We start from the raw sequence: 22,170 nt of genomic DNA on the forward strand, positions 1-22,170 counted from the left end.
TCAAAGCCCTGAACTTCTGACAGTTACCTCCACCATTACTGTAACAAGATATACCGTAGTTGACAGCAGAGCTTTGTCTTTTGGGGTCTTTGTGTTGCTATCACACTGCTTTATATTGGGATTAAGAATAATTTTGAAGGAAAATATAATCAGAAATATTTCTGATTATATCTGTTACAGAATTTCTGTTAGGGCAATAATTCTGTTAGGGCAAGAATTTCTGTAACAGGGGCTATTTTGTTTGCTTCTTTCTTTATTTGCTTTTTTTTTTTTTTTTTTTTTTTTAACAATATCTGATGGTAATGTTATCAAAATTGAATACTTTTCAAATCAGAGTCAACTCAGCAGGCAGAATTGGATTGTCTCCAGTCTGCTAAGTATATTAGGTGCTGCACACCACCTTTAATGCTCGAAAAATGTATCAACATTCAGCATATACTTTCTGAAATGCCAGGGAAATGACAGAAAATACAGCATGGAAAAAAAAAAAAAAAAAAAAGAAGGTAGTAAAGTAATACTTCTAATGCAGTTGTATCTGTTATATACCTTCCAAACTCATGGAAACTACAGCAATATACCAGTAATTAAGTTCTTGTTGTCAGGTCAGTTTGTACTAAAATGTGGAGAATTGACATTTTTGGTATTATGGAATTCTTGTATATAGTGTGGAAATTATTCATGAGCGTTATTTAGCATTTCCTGAATTAACTTGAAAAATAATGCATATGCAATGGTTTTAATAGCAAAAATGAAAACAAATATCCAAGTGGCTATTAGCTTAAAGTTTGATTTAATATCCCATAAAGTAAGAGGAAGTAAGTAATCTTGCCAGTAATAAACTTTGGGTGGCAATAACTTCCAGCACAGATGTATTTTCCATTTCTTCAAAGCTCACTTTAGAGTCCCTTTTTAGATGTTATTTTTCTTTCTTGCATGTCATCCATTAAAGATTAGCTGTGGAAGGTTGGAGCATGGAGAGATTATGAATGACAGAACAACTCCTGCAGAATAATAATCAGTTTTTGGTATTTAATGCTGTTTGACTTTTGCAGACACATTTCTTATTAACCTTTGGTACAAACAGAAATCCAGGTTCCTGATATCTCATGGAGAAGATGAATTCAAGATCCTCTTCCAATTAAACTGAAATAAGGCCAATATTGGGTTTTAGCCAAAAGAACTCAATAGTTCCCAACCCTCGTGTTTATAAGCCTAAATATGAATAACATTTTACAGTTTAAGTAGGTAATGCATATATTTCCCTAACTTATTTTTAGTGCATAATTCATTTTGTTATGTAGTCCATATAATTATGAGCTTTTTTTTTTTTTCCCTGTTAATGCTTCCTTATGCAAAACTACTTCCTGAATATTTTTTTTCAAAATATTTCCTGGTAAATAACAGAATTTTGAGAATAGCTGTATGACTTGAATCCTCTGTACAGGAACGTAGACAATCCATCAAAAGAACAGAAAAAAAAAAAGAAAAAAAAATGAAAAAGGTGGGGGCATTGTGAGAACATCTTATTTTTTGACTGTTTAATTTGAAACAATTTAGTTTTACCTTCAGGTTGTTAGAATCATCACCTGTCAAAAAAGTTGCATGCAGAAATTTGACAATATAAGATTAGCTGTAATAGGTTAAAATGTAAATTGTTAAGTTATTTATGGGGTAGAGTTTTTACATAAAAGCAAGCTAGTAATTTCTGCAAATTATATTAGTCTGGTCCTTCTCTCTTCCCCAGTATATGGTGCTAGATGAACATAAAGGCTTGGGTTTTACTCAAGAATATAAGTTCTGCAAATATTCTACTTGGGGCATTACAGAAACTTTTCTTTAACCTGTCAAATTTTAACTTGCAAACTTTAATGCAACATTTATATCTTTCCCCCCTAAAGTAAATATTCAGGCATCAGCAATTATTCACTGAAAAAAAGTTTAACAGCATTATTGTTTGATTTTTGAAGTCAGCTGTGTTTAGTGTACTAGAAACAGAGGCTTAAGTATCATACAAGGATTGGCTTTCACAAGAACTGCCTTGGGGTCTGTGTATAATACTCTCTCCTATTCTTTTCCCACTTTATTTTTTTTTAATTGAATTGGAATCTGAGTACACAAAGAACACCCTATACAGAGTTACCACAAAGCAACCTTAGCCTTTTATTAAGAACACTGTGTTTATAGCATTGGAAATGTAGGAGCAGATGAATGCTGTGCACTAAATACATACAACAAACACAAAGCAATAAAGAAGTCAGTGTGTTCTATCAGTGTTTGTTCAGATTGCTTTATCTATAAAGTCACATTTAGGTGTAAATGACTTGTAGTCTATAATTCCTGGTATAGACCAGTGAAAACTCTTAAGCAGTTTTCCTGTGATCTTCTTATCATTATTTTGCTTTTATTTTTCAGTTATAGGTCATAACTGAAAGTAAATGAATGGTAGTTTTCAAAGAAAACAGCTAGCAACTTAAGTTGTCTGTTTCATAATAGAACATTTCAGCACTATTTTTAAGTCAACAGTCAGCCCTGGAGCTCATGGTAGTTTGCCATTAACCTGAATGAGAACTGCATAAGGGCCTTAGGCTTTGAACATTTCGAGGGATTATCTGCATTTTGCAACATGTATGCGCAGAGACCAATTAGTGACACATTTTAAAGGCTTTCATAGCAATGCAGTAAATCTGTTTTTCAGTTCATTTGGCTATGATTGATTACTTATTTAAGAATTGTGAGCATAGAGTCATTAAATCTAGTAGAAAAAGAGTCTCACAGAATTTTGATTTCTAATATGACTGAATTACAAATGCATGCATGTTTGTTATTGTGTAAGGAGATCAAGTGTATATCTATATGGTTAAATAAAACATAATAACATTTACCCCTCTGGAAATAGCAAGGATAGTTTCCAGGTCCTTTTGTGACAGACAGAGACCCAGTAATGGGGGGGCTGATGAAAAGGAAAAGTCAGATCCTCATTGTACCTCTTTTCCCCTTATACTTCCCTAATTCCTTACACCATCTATCTGCTCTTCAGAAATCCAAAGAGAAAACACAACAACAAAAATCCCTAAAAAGCTTTAATTAAACCTCTCTGCAGGATAAATTTCAGCTGACAGTTTTGTTTTTTTTTTTTCATAGAAGCGACACAACATAATAAACAAGAAGCATGTTACAGGAATCTTGAATTCTAAGTATTACTTGGACAAGCAAGTTGTTTCATGTTTGTGCTTTTCCTTTAGAATAACGTGAATCTCCAAAAGGTAGAAAACAAAATATTCTTTGCTTAGTTTTCTCATGTATTCAACCTTTGCTCCCATGTTAGAGCTGTATGCCTGTATGACACAGAAGTTGAATCATAGGAAAAAAAAGTTTGGAGTAATTAGTTATGACTGTTTCAGGCAATTCCTGAATACTGAAGATGTGAATATGCCCTGTGCCTTTTTTTTTTTTTTTTTAATATAAAAACATATCATCTCATTTGTATTTCTTGTTGCTGTCACAGTGGGAGTAACTATTAAAATTACTTTGATTGTGCCAGAACCAATGCTATAGAAAATCCCAAGTCACTTATTTTTCAGGAACCATTGTCCTTGAATACTAAATCTTAAACTGCAAAACTTTGACATTCTGCAATAATACATTGTTACTAATAGAAAAACATGCTTACCATGTCTTCTTGGAAGTAGATGATTACTGTAACTAATGTTAATTACAAAAGCAATTAGAGTTTTATTTGTAGTATTTCTTGGATCACTTTGTTATCATGTATTCAAAGCAAAAATAATAATTGCATTGCATCAGGTGATTTCAAACAAAGTCCAGAATATTGTTGCTTCATCTGTAAGACTGAATTATCCAAAAATGCAATTATTATAGTATTGTAATATTTATCATATCTTCTGAGATAGTGGCGTGTGTAATGCTGTCATCTTCTACTTATAAGGTCTTCCCTGTGTTCTTGTTTATAAATGTTTTAATGAGTACTCTTAAGTGATTTCTGCTGATGTAGATGTTGTAAATCCTAACAAGTTCTTCTTTCTTGACTCTCCTTTTCTATTTTATTTTTTTTTCTTTTATTATCATTAGCACAGATGACCTTAGGAAATCAGCAGTTTTTTTTCCTAGGAACTGTGCTTCCCTCCCTTCTCCCAAAGTTTTGTTGTTAGGAACATTGTGAACCACTGTTTAAACTAGAATGGTTTCCAACACGCCTTCTCACTACTACTGTATTTTAAAGGTAGTTTTAAAAGTGTAGAAGACAAGTTTGCCAAAAGAATCAGGTTCAACTAAGAAAATATGTACACTGCTTTGACTCAGTAAACTCATACTCGGTATGGTTCATCTTCTTCATATTTACTTTTGCCCATATTAGAAAACAATTAGCTTACTAAACAAATTTGAGTATTTGGGAAGAAAAAATCTACTTTGAGTCTCTCTCATTTGACTAAGAATTACATGATATTTGATAAGCTTGTTTAAAAATGGACATATCCAAATATTATTGTAAACACCCATTGATTTGTTTTACCTGCAATATAAGTATTTTACTTAGTTGGCTTACATAGTAGCTAATAATATTTGTTAATGTAATTTAACTGCTGTGAACCTTTACTGAACAAATATTGAAATTTATACAAGTCAAAGAAAGAGAATCTCTAATGACTTTTGTAAAAGCTTCCATTTAATAGTTAAGGAGAAAAGTTTATATGACATACCAGACGCAATTAACAGTAGATTTTACATTTAATAAAAAGAAAGAAGCATATGTATTTGCTTTATTCATTCCATCATAATTTGCATTAGAGCTGTGGGTGTTTAATGAGCAAATTCCAGCTAAAATGCTATATTGATTTTCTAAGTGAACTTTGTAATAGCTATCTACCTTACAAAAGCTCTCTGTTTACAATTGTTTTCTTTACTAAAAACTAAAAATGTTTTAGAATTGATGAGTTTAGCATGATGATTCTTTTAAAATAAAGAGCTCTTGTAGAGTATGCAGAGGTTTTAGTTACAAGGCAAAAGATGTTATTAAATTATTCCAAAGCAAATAAAGTTTATGCAACTAAATAGTACTGTCACATTTGTATATATTGCATTATTTATATATATTGGAAATAATTCTTTTTTCTTAATTTTTCACTTTGGAAATTGAATATTTTAATTCTTGAATATCATTATATGTATATGAATTAGTAAATAACGCAATTCATTTTAGCTTAATACTTGACCATTCATAGTTCATTTTGTATGTCATTTTCATGCTTGAAACATGAGTACTATAAGAATTTGTGTTTCTTGTTGGTCAGGCCTCAAGATAAACAGGATAGGGTTGGTTGGTGCACCATTGGAAGGTCTCCAAGAAAAACCTCATGGTGTCGACCAGAGCAGTTGGTGACTAAGTAGCTGGATTACTTTTTCATTGGATCAGACATCAAGTGAGCATTCCAATATGGGGCTAGTGGTTTGCTGAATATGACATGTCTTGAATGGGACTTAGGAACCTGACTCGTTACTCTCAAGTATTTTTTGCTTGGCATTTTTAAGAAGCATTGGGATAATAATCTGGATAATTTTTTTACAGTTTTTCATATGGAGGATTTTTATGTTTTTATGGACACCTTACACTCCACATACTTTCCTAAATTTGACATCAAATGTTTTGTTTTGCTGCTGTATTGAAACCCAGAGATGTATGTGTTTCAGTGGCTTATTTGAAGAATCTCATGAATCTTATGATTTAGATGACTTCTGAACATGAACAGCATGGCATAGCACAGTTTCCTCAGGGTCACAAAGGCTAAGATAATGCTGAATCCTTGTTTGGAGATGCACAGAAACGTTCCTTATCCCATGCTCCAAGCTCTTTGCCCAATTTTCAAAGAAATAATCCACATAGTTCTTTAACCTAGGGCTAAATTCTGATACTATTTCTATTCATTTTTAGGTAGTCTTTAAGTTGTAATTGAAAGCATAGCAGTCTGCATGGAGGTCTATCTGCTAAGCAGCTTTCAGGAATTGAACTGGACTTTTGACTGTGACTCATCCATTAGCTCAATCTTAATGTTGAACATATTGTTAACAACATCATACTAATGAATACCTGAAAGTGTGTATCTATTATACTTTAAAAAATAAATTTGTAAAAATATTAAATACCATAAGAAGTGTATTGTAGTATAGAAGTATATAAGCATTGGATAACAGAAATGTCTAACCTAAATTCAGCAGAAGCTGTGGCTGGTAAAGGAATGTGAGGTTTTGTAGCCTGTTGAAATGAGTTAGATGAGGACTTTATTATTTTTAACTCTATTTTTTGTCATTTCTTGTTGTCGGTGTCAGTATTGCTACATGGTATTAAAATGCCACTGTCCTAAGTATCTTTTTCTTTTCATTTTTTTTTTCTTTTAAATTGGAAAAGTTAAGTCAGTTCTCCACAGCTACTAGTTAAAAAACAGTATTTTGTAATAAACCTTTTAGGTGGGGTTCACTGTTCAAGGCAATCAGCCTCTTGGCTGCTATCAGGAATGGTGAGATCTCAGATAAGCGGGATGCTTACGTCACCTGCAAAATCTCTTTCTCTGAGTGTTTTCATATTGCTATATATACATTTCTTTGGTTTCAAGACAAATAAGCAATAATTTTTTTATTTTTTTTAAGGCCTATATATTCATTATTGCCACTGGTTATTACTCGTCAGAGAGGGAAATAGATAAACCAAAACACAGACATTCTAGTGTACTCACATGCTCAAGATCCATTTTAACATTCAGCAAATGGCAATTTTCCATGCTGAGATGGGGAAAAAATAAGATCTGATAGAAGGAGTACACTTAAAGAGACCAGATGGAAGTTAATTAATCTGGAAATTAACTAACTCCAGAACAGTAATAAGTACAAAATCTGCAGTTATTTTAGACAGCTTTCTACTCATTGCAGCAATTGTTTTCATGATGAAAATTTTATAATGTTTTCACTTGCAGCTTTATGGAAGGGGTTCTCTGTGCAGTGTCTCTGGCATCATACTAGATAAACTGACATAATTTACTGGAAAAAAATATAGTAAAAGAGTACTGTAAAGTACAGATAGGTAATAATTACCACACATTAAAAAACTGCTTGTGTATTCCAGATCCAGCCAGGACCTAGTGGTTGCAGTGTAGTTTACGCAGGCACTCAGTGCAGAGGTACAAGATTCTCTGCCATCACAGACCTCAGCAGCCTGAGTGGAAGTCTGATGAGCTGAAATGCATTGCCCACCCCATACAGTTTCTTCTTGCCAAGTCACCTACCTTTTCAGACATTGGACTCCTCTTCTGCAAGTGCTGTGTACTTATTCCTGCCTACCAAGGTGTGCGCAGGCAGCTTTGTACCTGCTTTACTCATGCTTTATTTTTTCCCTTCCACATCAAGCAAAGCTTTCTTGTTGCAGATGGGGCAAATAGATCTTAAAAAAAAAAAAAAAAAAAAAAAAAGTTATGTTGTTCTTGTGGAACAAGAAAATGCTCAGATAGAGTTAGGTCAGTATTTGGTAAATTGTGTGGACATTTCAAGCTATGCACTTCTGATCCTGATTTCTTTTGGGGAGGGCAGGGGCTGGGCTGGAGGAGTAAGGATGCAATTTGTTAAACCTCAGGCCTTATCACTAGGTTTGCAGCTCTTCTACAGATTTTTGTGAGACGAGGAACTTCACCCCCAGAAGTAACATTTAGCCTTTCTTTATATTCTTTTGTCCCATCTACTGTTATTGTGCAATGTTTTGTTCTTTTGCTAGAGCTTCAATAAACATTTCTTTACCCCTCAGTAACACACTTTTCCCCAGCCTGGGGACAAGAGGATTGCTTTCCTACCTTGAGCATCTTCCTAATTCATCTTTCCACATGCTTTTTCTGAGCATCTTCTCACCCATCTTACTTCCCTGGTTATCTGAGCTTCTTGTATTTCAGTTGGTTGTTGGTTGTTGGGTTTTTCCCTTGGTACAGATAAAGTGTATCTGGTAAAGCTGTGCCAATGATACAGCTGCTACCAAAATCTGCTGTTCCATTTTGTGAAGAATTAGAAAGTGTTTTATATTATATGGTGTGAAGTTTTTATACAATAATGTAGAAACATGAAGTAACAGTAGAAAAACTAACCTATAATGGCAACAAAGTTGACGTCAGCTGAGGTAAGAATGAAGGGGATAGAAGCTCTAGGCTGATGTGAAAAGGAAGCTTTTCTTTGAGATCTCAATGACATTAGCAGTGGTTCAGTAGGAGCAAAGAGTTCTTAAGAGAGTAAGGAGGTCCAACAGCAGTGGCTTAATAAAGAAGAGACTTGAGACGGGGAGTAAAAATTGCCAAAATTAGAAAGAGTGTAGTATGGTGTTAGGAGGCTGTGGCTGAACACCAGCATGGCATTCTCATGTGCATTCAGAACTCTGTGACCTGCAGACCTTTCTCATAGCTTATTTTGTTGGAAGTTCCCATGACAATCAGTGAGGATATAGTCCTCTGTCTTGAAGTGACAACAGCCTTTCTATGGTATCCTGAAAGTCCCTAGACATTCAGACTGCGGGGTTTTATGATGACTGCGAGGAGATTTGCAGTATTGCAGAGGGAAATGATGAAAGTATGAATAAAGATTTTAGTGGAGGCAGGGTCGAGGTAAGGATTCTGGCAGTGTGCCAGAAATGGTGTTAGACATATTGACAGGGGAGAGGCAGGAAGAAAGCATAAGCTCGGGATGAGGAATGACTTGAAGGTGTTAGTTTGCTCCCAAGGATAGACAGTAAATCTTAGTTTATTGGCACCTAATGCTCCAAGGTCCATGTATGCTGTAACAGATAATATAACAGTATATTACACAATAAAGCAAAGGCTTGGCAGGGAAGGAGACATGCCAGCACTGCCATTTTTGTGATACCAGAGATAGACATCCTGGGAAAATATTAAAATTTGTAGTATTTATTTCAGCATGCCACCCTGATAGGAAGCAGTGTGATGATGGAAGTATTTTCAATGGGTCATTACTCTTAACTCTGTGTGATGTAGAAGAAGAAACCTACTATTGTCTCTTATGATTTGGAGATTTAAAATGCATTTTTCTATGATGCAAGTATTCCATGAAGCAAAGCAAATCACTTCCTTACCCTGTTTGATTATAAAGAGGTCAATTTAAAAAAAGTATTCATTTTAGCAGTCTATAGCTATTTAGTGTTGTGTCTGAAGAGTAATACAGACCTTATGCAAAGTAATCTGAGGTCAGTGGAAAAATGTTGATTTTAGCAGATGCTGGCAAAGGCCCATGTAAATGTGCATAATAGTGTCTTGCCCTGTAAAGCTTGTTTGTAAAACACACTGGTTACGTTTGCAGCTCTCGTGGAAGAAGTTTATTCTGCTCAACGAGAACGTGATGAGGCCGTCATGGCAAGGCTTAGATTAGCCAATGAAGAGAGAGATGAAGCATTTTTACGAGTCCAGCGGTTAGAAGAATCTCTGAAAGAGTAAGTTTGCATTTACTGCCCTGTGCAAAAAGATTGTTGTGTTAGTCTGTGATGGTCATAAACTGCTTGACAGAAATTTTGTTGAAAATCTTAGTACAAACTTGTCTATGATGAAATACCAGGCTAGTGCTAGTCTTACTGTGCTATTGGTTAATTTTTTAGCCATCTTTTGAGACCGTATTTTTCACTGGAGACTGAGTGCAAGGTGAATAATTTTGATTACAAAAATTAAAAATATAATCAAAAGCTTTGGTATTGATTTATTCAGAGATAAATAAGAGGAATGTGACATTTTACAAGGATCTTTTGACATGGAGTACCAAAATGTCAGTCAGAAGTTGCAATGTATAGGAAATCAATCAAGCCTTTAAGCCCAGTAGACATTTCTTTCAGCAGAATTTCTACTAATTATGTGGGTGATGTAGTAAAAATATGTTTTCCTCCATATCTTTAGTGTAGGAGCAGTTTGTAAGGGAAGAAAGGGATAACTAATACTTTCTAGAAATTTACATAGTACCATGTTAACCCAAAAGAAATAGGCAATCTCTTGTTAAAGACAATGCTCGAGTCAGGAGAAGAAGATAAGAACAGTTTCTTTTCTCTCTTTGGGATATACATAGCTTTGAAGCTATAGTTTGCTTTTGTGTAATCCTTCTCCATCCAAGTTGTGATCATTTTGGCTATCATCCAATACCCCCCACAGTCTAGAGTGGCTGAGAAATTTCCCCTATTTTTCTGTCAAGAGAAATTAAGAAAAAAATAAATAGGAAAATGAGTAGCTACAAACAAGTTAGTACCACTTCTCATGGAATATATGAATAAGTTCATGGAACTTAATGTACGTGACCTTATCCACATGTACCCTTTTGAATATTTGTCTGTTCCCTAAAATTTCTCCACCACAACAATTCTTGCTCTCTTTATATTCTGTGTAGGCTAAAATGGCCTACGGCCTTAAAATTGAAGAGGGTTCAAGGTCAAGCTGGAGGGGAATAAGGCCTTCAGAAATTGTTACTGACGTCTGATCCTTGAAATTATATGCTTTCTTGCCTTTTTTCTGTTTCATCTGTGGAATCTGTTTTGGTGGTTCTCCATTTCAAATTTTCACTCTCCTTTTTTGCATTATACTCATGTCTTGTCTTTTCTCTGTTGCTGATCTGCTTTTTCTCCTCAGCTTCCTTGTCTTTTTTTTTTTATAATTATTATTGTTTCTTCTTTATGGCCTTTGTAACTCATCTTTTACTTCCACTTCAGCCCTTTGTCATTTCTTCTATAAATCCAATAAGACTGCTGTTATTTTAATTGTGTTTTTCAGCTAGCTGAAAATGTGAAAGCAAAAGAAATATAAGAGAGAAGGGCAAACAAGATAGGAGAACTGATGGAGGCAACAAAATGGGGACAAAACCAGTCTAATTCAGAATTATGCTTGCCAAGTTGCTTGTATATGATAGAACTAGAGTTTCAGTATTTTGCAGGATCTCCCATTCTGCCCTCCTGATACTGACTGTGGCACTGGCAACTCATTGGGAACAACCATAACCCAAGTCTTTCACATCCTGAGTACATTGTGACCTGTCACTGAGAGCATTACCAAATTCCTTAAGGAGATTCCAAATAGGCTTCTGAATCCCTAAGGGCACAAAGATGTTTCTGAAAAATGTTACATGCTTTTATTTTTATTAGTAGCTTTTAGTGTTGGACATCAGAGTGATAGAGACGAAAAATCTTAATTGACAGAAGCCACAAAGGCAGAGATCCCAAGTGCTGTATTTGCTCCCAGATTAAAGTATGTTAATCATCTGTGCTGCAAGCACTTAATGGTAACGAATTATTGGGCATTAATTGCTTAATATATAATTACCTGAAGGGGATAGAAAATCATTCTTTATGTCCAATAGAAGTCATGTTCCCTGCATCAGCTGTCTTAATATTTGTCTCTTTTCTGACCTTGTTACCTATTAAGCCAAACTAGTTTGATTGGAATGTCTTAAACCATATCAGACAGTATAAGATACTTAAAGTTGCCTTGCTCTGTTCCACTAATTTACTCAGTACTACCTCAGTCCATGGTGGCTGCAGCCATTTCCACAACCTGACCACTGTCAAGCTGACCACAGCTCTTTTTTCTTCCATATCAGTCATCTCTGTGACAGCACCTTCTTGATAACACTGTGTTTCTTCCAAAAGGAGTGTTGCTATAATACAGAGAAACAGTGCTTGTTGTGATTACTGGTTTGGAGGTTTTGCATTCTTTTTCTTTGAATAAAATTCTTTGTTATTTTTGAAATCTTTGGGGATTACAGAATCAAGAAGACAGGATTACCTCCACCAAGCTCAGCTGCTTTTCTTCTGGTTTACATGTGCTAAGCTTAGAGGATGCTAATTAATGTAGCTGTACAACTTGCAAGCAGGAAATTGCTGAGGGGAGCCAAGATCCTGCTGGACCACTGGCCTGGCCCCAGCACTCAGGTTTTTCGGAACATTAAGCATCATTACTAACTGTGGTAACACTTCACCTGAGGTGACAAGCATACTTTTCTACTCCTACATGGATGTCTGACATGTTGCAATGGGAGGAGCAAGCCAGGATTGTGCTAAGAAGATTCAAATTGAGGTGCTTAGGGCTCAGCTGCCCTCTGCAGTATTCACAAGAGTAGAGTGATTCTGAAACCTCACCCCTAATTTATCAGTAAAGGTTATCTCACTATTTATCTTAACTAAGCCTCATTTTTACACACTGCCTTCTCAGAATCAGAGCCAACCCCACAAGGAAATTACTTTTCTTAGCCTCCTTATTCTAAATAGTTTAATACTTTGGCTGAATGGAAATTGGGGGGAGCAAGTTCACCTTGACTCTCCACTAATCCTTGGGAAGGAGCAGTGATGATGGGATGAGCCATGAGGGACTTGGTTTATTTTGTTTAATTTGGGGATTTCTTCTAGAATCTTGGATCTTTTCCAACTACCACCCTTCATATATTCTTCCTGATGCTGGTTGTTCAAAACGTCAAGCTTTCTGTCGTAAAGGTGGAGCACATAGAGTATTTTTTTTGCAAAGTTTGTAGACTACTTGTGCCACAAGCATCGAGTTTTAGGTCACGAGTCACTCCCTCCATCTGCTTTGGACTTGTTCCAATCAGAGATTTCTACAAGAGGGCAATACTGAACAGACTACCAACCTTTATCAAACGCTTTAATGCTTTCTTTAAATTAGCTGCTAGAGCAATTCTATTGTCATTATTTAACTGTAGCAACTGAAATTCTTTTCGTTTTGTTAGCTCTAGGGGATATGTTAGTGTAATGTGTGCAGAAATGGGGGGGAAGGAACCCTTGGTTACTGCTGTTTAAAGTTGTGAGACATCTAAGTGAGACATCTAAGGGCAAATCATGAGAGGCACCAAGGCAAATACTCAGCTTTGGTTGCTGCTTTTTAATAAATATTGTCACCATAGGAAAACAGATCCCTTGTGACAGCAGTATGCTGAAAAGCTACACTTATGGTAGAAGTTCATGTTCTTTTTCCCACCCCCATTTCCTGTTTAAGGTGTCCTGCTTACCCAGCCTGATGGTCAGCTGGGTGATTTGTTGACCCATACTTTTAGCAGGGTAGAAGTCCTCTGGAGATGCCAGATCAGTCCTGCCAATTTACTTTGGCAAACACTGTTCCTTTCATTGTGAATACAAACTAGATGAAGATCCATTTTTAAGTCCCTCATGAAGTGGAACTTGGAGCAATGTAAAAACCTAGAGTAGGAACTCTACAAGGAGCAAACTCAAGGAGCCAGTTCTGAGAATTTAGACTTACATCTTTGTTGTTTTATGGTTTATATTACTTTACAAATACAACTGTAATGCTGCAAAGTTAGCTTTTTGTGGTTTTTTTTTGTTTGTTTTGTTTGGTTGCTGACTGAATGTGTTGAAGTAATTGTTTGTAAACTCCACATAATATACCAGCTATTGCACAACAGTAGTACATTCTGACTTGTATCTTTTTGATTTAAAGAATTAATTTCTGTATGGTCAATTTACTTTGTTTACTGTTATCTAGTAAAACTAATGCTTTAAGGTAAAAGGTGATGGTGTGCTGTCAAGTGCTCTGCGATGTTTGCTAGCTAAAATCTTGGCCTTATAGCAGCACCTGTCACAGCACTACTGAAGTGTGTGTTGCTGTTTAGCAGATGTTTAGTGGCTCATATCTGTCTTTTTAAATAGTGAACACTAGTAATAAACCTATTTTTAATAAAAGTCACCATTAAGTAAGTAGCAATGGAGTGGTGATGTAATTGTAATGTACTTGTTTTTCCAGAAATGAGGTCTCGTCCATTATAAAATACACATAAATGTTGTAAATGATATGCTGTACATATAACTAAGCTTAAGTGAAGTAAAATATATAGCATCTCATTTATTAGGTCACTGTGCTTTCACTCATTGCTTTTGCACAGTCAATGTTGAAATGCATATAACTAAATTCCTTGTATCATCATTATATTTGACAGGTCAATATATGTTATGTTAAATAAAAAGGGGAGAATGTGCAGGAGCGGGTTATTCTGTACTTAAATAAGGGTCTTTCAGAGAATTGGCTTAACTTACTATTTTATGCAAGATGTAAAAACAAAACATTTTTAAGGAAATTTCAACTAGTTTTTTGTTTGTTTGTTTGTTTGTTTTACTCCTTTTGGAAGAGAGAGGTAGAAAAAGAATTACTTTTAAATGAAAACAAAACAAAACAAAAAAAAAAAACAGGAAAAAAAAAAAAAAAGAAAACAATCTTTGCAAAAGTCCTGTCCTGTTTCATTTGGGGTGCAGTAAAAACAACAAAAATACAACATCAGGTAAAAGTTGTAAGTCCAGAAATAAATAAAATAAGAGCATCAGTCATTTCTATCACTGGGGAACTTTCTTCATCTAAGCACATATGAACAATTGATCCTTGTAGTCATATATAGCAGTAAACATTAATAACTTAACAGTCTGAAGTCAGTGCTGAAGATATGGAGCATTATTGAAAGATGGAGTCGAGCAGGTGGCACTTTAATATGTTCAGTGTCATGGTTGACTCTAAAGACTAGTAGAATGAAATTACTTGAGGTTCTAAAGATTTAAAAAGCGAACTCATTTTGCTGCACTAAGGAAATGCTACTGATCAGGCTTTCTGTGTCCCTTTTTTCTAGGCTAGAAAATATTAACCCTGAAGAAAATGACATGGTAAGCCATTCTCTGAGGAGATTTCTTGATGTCAGTCTTATATCTTAGAGGCTTAAGTTCAATTGAGTGGGTTTCAAGAACTAAGATGTGGGAAAAAGAAGAATTGACACACTAATAATGTACATCTTTGCTGCAATATGAAAATTCAATAACTTCACTCAGTCAATTTACAATTCACATGTGCCTATTAATTAAAACCCTATATTAAATAAAATATATTAAAACTTCATGTCTGACTAACATATAATGCTGTTGGTAGACATTACAGGAATTACTGAACAGAATAAACAATGCAGACACAGGGATAGATATACTGAAGAACGGAGCTATAATTCTGAATCGAATACACAGGACCAAAGAACGTAAAAAGAAAATAATAGCTGAGGAAATGACTGCAGTAATAGAACAACGGGATGCTGCTTTGTCTCAAGTAAGTCTCTACAAGTGTATAAACACTCAATACCAAATTCCTTCTTTTTTTTTTCTAAATTTAAGTTTGGGGAATAAAATTATTGCTAACTTCTCTTTGCTGAAAATCTCAAAAACCACCCTTGTGGTAAACAGATGATTAACGAGCAACTGTTTCTTCAAGGTAGGAGTGCCCACTGAAATGATGTCAATCCATTTCAGAGGAAAGGTTGTGTATTGTTTGCACCTGATCACTAGATGACCCTTAAAAAAAAAAAAAAAAAAAGAAAAGTTTTCAGTATTATTGTCCAATCCATAAAAATATTAAGGGCTTTGTTTTGCAGTATGCTGTAGTGGTAGTCCCACTGGGTGACTGGGACTCAAGGATTTGTAAAGGGTTATAAGTGGCAAAAATATACCTTAAAGGAAGATAAAAGTGCCACATGTAACAAAGCGATTCCTCCCTTTGTTTCTTTACATTCAGAAGCTGAAAGCCAGCATGTGGTCTGTGACTCTCCATGTCTTACACTTCTGCTACGTATCTTAAGAGAATATGATGTCCTTTTTTTGCTCAGATCAGCCATTCCCTGCACTTTCCTACTTTCACAGAAAAATATTGTCTTCATTCTCTTCACCTTGGAGTCTCCCTGTTTTTCCTGTCTTGTGGGAGAGTTGTTATGGCAGGTTTTTTCTTTCCTGGGTTTTTAAACTATACTTAGCTCAATAGGAATAGTCTGTGGGGAGAAGCAGACTAAGTAGGAGGTTATACGTCCTGGGAAAACACAGTATTTTAGACTGGATGGAAGTCCTTATGTATTTATCCTAACCAAAAAATAAAAAATAAAAAATAAATCTAGTTCTTATTTCAATATTGAAAATTTAGATATTCATTGAATATGAGTAACCTAAGTTAGCCTACATCTAAATAATTGTCATTATATTTAAGATCAGGCTTGTGGTCTTGACTGGTACTGATAATGTTGATTGAATTTAATTTGCGAAGTCTCCTGCTAAAAGATTCCTTTCTACACACCTTATAATGTTCACTTTTTTTTTTTTTTAGTCACCATTGTTTTTGCATTCTATCCTACTGTAACCTCAAAAGCCTCATCTGCTTGGTGCTTAAAATATTTTGTGTCTATATCCAATATGCACTGCAAAGGATGTTAATGTTGGAACTCTACTTTTTCACTGTGCTTTCTTTTGCTTTTATAGCAATGATGAGCAGCATAGCTACTGGGGCACATCCAACCATCCTGCCAAAAGTTGTTGCTCTTTGTTTTTTTAATTATGATTGGCTTTCTTCTGTGCACAGGGCATTTGAAAAGTGGGCAGCTCATTAGAGAAAAGCTTTCAGCAAAAGAGAAGGATCTGCTGATAGTTTTATTTTTGTTCTGTCAGGTTTTGGTTCTTTATTGAAGTGGACTTTCAGGCATACTTGGACCGTAAATATTTCATAAAGGATGTCAGAAGAATGTCCTTTTATGGTGTTATAATATACATTTTAATTGAGTTGGTTTTTATGCTGCCTGTTCAAGGAGTAATCCACAGGTGTTTATGAGTCCTTTTTTCCAAGTATTCTGCTTGGAAATTATTAAAGACAATTATTTTATAAAATAGTGAGCCAAGTACCACAGCTAGCAAAGCCATCTTTAGGTCTAACAGTGAAAAGCACAGGTAATGTTAAATAGGTAGTGCAGCTGAAAAAATAAATGAATGAAATAATACCACTCCCCCAACTCAAGTATTTGATATTTAGCTGTACCACTGTAATTTATTATTTATTGCAATTTATAATAGTTTTCTAATTATTATTAATAAAAGTCTGTTGCTCATATGTTGTGTTTCCACATTAGTGATCCTTTTGTGGCTGTAACTATTGAATCTGGAAGACAGGTCCTTGGAATTGAAGCTATTATATCAACCTGTGTTTCTTACTTGATGATTCCTTGGGAATTCGTACGGTACTTGAATTATTAGTAGTCTTTTGTTAACATTGCAATAACAGTAGTTATTACAGTGCTAACAGCAAGAACAATAGGAGAGGGATTCCTACATTAGACCACAAAGGGACTAGATATAATTCAGGGGATGTATATGCTTAGCATAACAAATGCAAATTATTAGAAGTTAGAACTGAGGTCACCTCAGGCATTCATAACATACGCAAGTTAAAATCTTTTCTTTTTGGTGGAGGTGACATCAAAATGGGGGGTGGAGGTGCAGGGGGGACTGATGAGAACAGACTGAGGCAAAGCAGAAATAGAGTAAGCCATTAGCATGCAGTGTCTACCTTCTGGAAGAAAGTAATTCTAAAATTCAGAGGTCAGTGGGCAATGGATGAAGCTAAAAACTTCATGACATGTTGTATGAAGACTGTGTTGTGCTGTTCCTGATTGCTGTTGTGCAGTGCTGGAGACAACAGTGTCTTCTGAGTGATCACCATAACCGGTTCCATGTGAGAGAGGACTGCCAATCTGATAATAAATGCTGGGACAGAAGTTTAATACAACTGGATCTATTATCCTTCTTAACAGTTGGTTTTTTTTTTCACAGGAGACTGGCAGTTGACAATTAAACACCATGAATATAAATAACGTCTAGCTGTTGGAGTTTTACTTGTAGAATTTCTGATTTTTCTCAGTACGAAAGAATAACAGAAAAGCTATCCAACTCAAACACATTGCTTTGTTTTCAAGTAAGGAACGTGTTACATTGTTAGAGAATGGGCATTCTATAAACTGCATTTCTTATGACCAAATAAGTATAGACTGCTTTCAACTCATATTTTGGTAGTTTTGCAAAAACTGGTAGTTTTGCAGTGTCTTTTCTGGTAGCCATACTATAAAGCTGCATTTTACTGAACTGCTATTGCATGCATACAATGGTTAGCTAGTTCTTCTGTTTGAATTTCACTTGAATATTTACTTTTTTATTCTTCAAAAAAATAAAAAGCATTGCTCATGTCTTAGAAAGTGTATGAAAACACTTTCTGAGCCTCAAAAGCCCAGCAACTGTGCATCCTTTTTGAGACTTCAAATGTGAATGTTGCTTCTTATTAGGAAGCAGATAGAGGCACTGCTATCACTGTATTGAGCTGCACATGCGTATGTAATCTTAGATCATTCACTAGATTGCTGAGCAAATATGCAAACTACTTTTTGTGTGTGTGAAAACAAATAAAATGGTATAAACTCAAATATTTGATACCACTTTTAGTATGTATTTTCGAGTGAATAAAAAACAAACAACTAAAGCGTGGCTAAACATTGACATCCATCTTCTCCTGTACCTACCCCCTTAAAAAAACACACTCAACTGTTTGGTTGTATTTGCTAAGATATGTTTGTTAGTGAAGAGATACTGTGTTGTACTGGGAAGTTTGTGTCTGTTTTATGACTTGTTCTATGAGCAGAAAATGAAGAAAGATGCTGACTATCATGAGATATAAAGCATAAGTTTCTTGTCTTTATTGTTTGGATTTGTTTAAAGCCGTTCAAGAAAAAAAACCTTACCTGTCCAGTTGGTTGTACTACAGTTCTGCCTTTCTTCCAAAGTCTGTCTTGCTTGAGTAATCCGATTAGTGACAGACATTTAGGAAAGCTTATACATGGCCATAGTCACATTGTGTGATCTTTATAAAATACTTTAAGGAAAGTGGTTTCCAGCAGGAGGCAATACAGTGCAATATCTCACACTAGCAACCACTTATTAACCATATTACACCTTATGGACAGGCATGTTAATGTGATTACAAGGTTTGCAGCTGGAGGTGGGGACTTGAGTGAGTCATTACAATTACTTTTCTTACGATTTAGAGAAGAAAGGGGACCTTTCTTATTGATACCGCTTGAAGGAAGTGATTTTAAAGAAGCTAAATAAGAGATGAGATGGCTTATAGTTCAGGGGATTGTGTGTGTGTTACATTTTCAGTCCTAATTTTCTTTCTGTAGGCAATTTTTAATTGCGAAGTCAGTTCTATACAGAGTTTTAAATATTAAAGGTGTAGAGTTTTCAGTTTAACAAAAACAAACAAACATAACTCAACCAAGGTTTCATGGCTGGCAAAGTATCATCTGTAATACCCTGATCTTGAAGCAGTAACGTAACTGGCAAGCAGACCTGGTTTTACAGCTTTGAATAGTTTGATCACATCCTGCTGTGCAGGAACATGCTTATGACTGTTCATGTAAAAAATTGGCATGCACCCAGTTGTTCATCTGAAGCAAGTTTAAGTACCTTTCTCCATTTTGAGGCACTGTTTGGCAATGAGCAGGAGTTTTTTGTCATTGAAAACAAAGATGAGAAGCACTGCTTGACTTCCCATCATTATCAATTTCGACTTATGACTAATAACTGATAAATGTCTGTAGTTACAAGCCATTTTTTTGCTAACTTTTTTGTAATGTTCATCTCAAACAATTTCCCTACTTCTGCACAAAATAAGGTGTACAACTCTGTTATCTGCAATTCACAGAGCATTAAGGCATTCTCAGCACACATGAGCAAACAGGTCTTATTGAAGTAATTAATGCAAGTGTAAAAACAACAGAAGCATACGTGAATGAAAAAAATGACTTACATATCTTGGACCCTTAATCGAGGAATCCTTAGGTGTTACAATGCTGCATGATTCTTATCTTACTACAGAAATAATTCCTTTGCAACCCAAACCACAGTTTAGGATATTATTTTTAGTAATTTGAATTAGCAGTTCAGTTTTACATTCTGTTTTGGTATCCTTTGATGCTTCCCCTACTACCTTTCCCCTTTTGCCCGCGTATTTGGAAAACACAAGAAAAAAAAAGGTAGAATGCTGGTAGAATGCACAGTTGTTTCTGAAGCAGGCATGTGCTGTAGGGTAGGGATGATTTTTGGTCACAGGCTAATTTCAGGAGGAAAGTGAAGGTAAAGGGGCCTTTTCTTGTAATTTGAGGATCCAAGGACCATTATGCTGGTTCACAGTTATGACTGGTGTGCTTTGGGCAGGCAACAGCAATTGTCCGTTGCCCTCATTTGCAGAGCTTTTCATTTGCAATAAGAAGTAGCAGGTGAGTGAGTGGGTGAGGGGAAATTACTTGCCAGCAGGATGGTTAAGCAGAGAGAGGTCAGGTGAGCTATCTGCAAGGTGCCCATTTTGGTGCATAATTTTAGTCCACGTCATGAGAGAAAGCAATAGGGATATAGAATAAGTAATGGAATAAATTTAAAATATATATATAATTTGATATTCAACATTAAAAGTTACACTATGACAGCAGGGGAAGGGGAAAGAAATGTAATAGGAATTGAGGAAATTATTAACAATTTATTGATATTCACATCAGTGAATCTCAACAGACTTTTCTTCTTTGGAGGTAAGGCTAAATAAGAGGGATTCTGAAAAAAAGATCACAAAAAGCCAAGTCATATGAGCAATTGTTGCGGTTAGTATTATTAGTCTTCCATTTGGGTGTGTTGCATTGGAACAGTGCTTTAGAGTGCATTTATTTATGTGTACCTAAATAAAGATAATCCTTTCAAAGTTTAACTAGATCCATGTTTCAGGAAGTCCATTTAAGCTGAAATGGTCAAATCCATGTTTTCCTTAGATTATTCTAAGAAGCAGCAAAGTTTCATTAGCTACAGAGTTTACAGTGTTCCAAAGGAGCCAATGACCTCTGTAGCTGGGAGGCATGGAGCACTGAAGTATCATGTAAAGCTATTGGGAATGATGCTGAAGAATATCAAGAATCTTCTGTGTCTTACAAAAGGGCAGATTCTTCCCTACCTAGCAGCTTTAGTGTTCTAAAAATAAACCAAGCTGGAAAAATTATAATAGTTACTTTCTGAGACAATTAGGTATGCACTGTCTCTCTACCTCAGATATATTTGTGCTACCTGGAGCATGAGCATTTTCCAGGGGAACGCTCAGTTAAATATTTGGCTACATTCAGAAGATGTATGAAGTATTCTTTTTCCTTCTGAAGTAAGAATTTCAGTCCACAAAATCCCAATAGAGAGGAAACTGGCCAAACAAAATCCTGTTGAAGTCTTGCATTGGGAATTCTGATTTGTGTAGAATATTCCCCAAAAGAATAATGCCTATTTAAGCTTCCATCATGGTTCTCTGTTATGTTGCTTAATCCTTGTATATAACATACAGTTCCCAAAGCAATAAGAAAGCTGATTAGATATGAGATGTTTGGGGAGAATGATAGGAGATTAGACAGAGAATATTTGGAGACATCTGTGTATATGATGTTTGTTGGTCTTCTGACATAGCAGAGATTGTGATTTCTTCAAAGTCAGGTGTTAGTATTGAATGAAACTCCCTTTGACTTCACTGGAGCCAGCATTTCATTAGTAAAAGTGTCTTCCAGTTTGACTACAGCAAAGCTTTGGTTGCATGAGGTGGTGTAGTTTCTGAGTTAATGATGCTCACAGCTGGAAGTGCAGGTCATTAGCGGGAGAGAGTGGAGGATCTGGAGGAAATTACTCTAAGGAGCTCTTATACCTAACTTTTGTATTTAGTCCATGAATGCTAAATATGAGTAAATACGTAAATGTGAATGCAGTGTTTCCTTGAAGAGAGGGATTACAGTTTGCCTTTTTGAACTTGTGAAGCAAATTTTTAATTGCTACTCTATTTCCTCTTTTTACTGCCATAAGGTTTTGGCTGAATGATGCCCTGAGACATGATTGTTTGCATTGTTAAATCACCTGTTGTTCCTCTGCAAACAGTGTGTTGTAGAATTCACAAAATACATGTCTGCATGGTATCTGAGGGCATGATCAAGTCTTGTGCCTTTAATTGTAAACTTTAATGAATTTCCAGTAGAACATTCATCTTCTCTTCAGTACCTAGAAACTCCTCACCCCTTTGAAAATGACAGTAAATTTGCATGCAAGCTTGTTTGATTAATTGCTGTTTGACACTTCTATCACAGTGCTAAGCTCTAGGTTCACACAGCTTAGACTTCCAAGCCAATTTCTAGAATTAATTTAAATATTTAATGTCAAAACTCTGGGATGAAAGAGCAGAAAAATGTTTTGTATGCTTATTGATCACCTGTTGCAATAGCAAC

At 35.4% G+C, this 22,170-nt stretch overlaps 1 protein-coding gene across 7 annotated transcripts in view; it reads left to right on the plus strand.

The window, feature by feature from the left end:
• Window positions 1-22,170, plus strand: part of MIPOL1 (mirror-image polydactyly 1) — a 195,920-nt gene that overhangs the window by 60,568 nt on the left and 113,182 nt on the right. For all 7 annotated transcript variants that reach the window (XM_082761244.1, XM_082761249.1, XM_082761248.1 and 4 more), the window contains 3 exons: window positions 9,355-9,484; window positions 14,662-14,695; window positions 14,955-15,125. In XM_082761244.1, the coding sequence (XP_082617370.1) occupies window positions 9,355-9,484; window positions 14,662-14,695; window positions 14,955-15,125 (335 nt within the window). The remainder of the gene's footprint in view (window positions 1-9,354; window positions 9,485-14,661; window positions 14,696-14,954; window positions 15,126-22,170) is intronic.

Source organism: Aythya marila, assembly GCF_965140915.1.
Source record: "Aythya marila genome assembly, chromosome: 5".
Taxonomy (NCBI): domain Eukaryota; kingdom Metazoa; phylum Chordata; class Aves; order Anseriformes; family Anatidae; genus Aythya; species Aythya marila.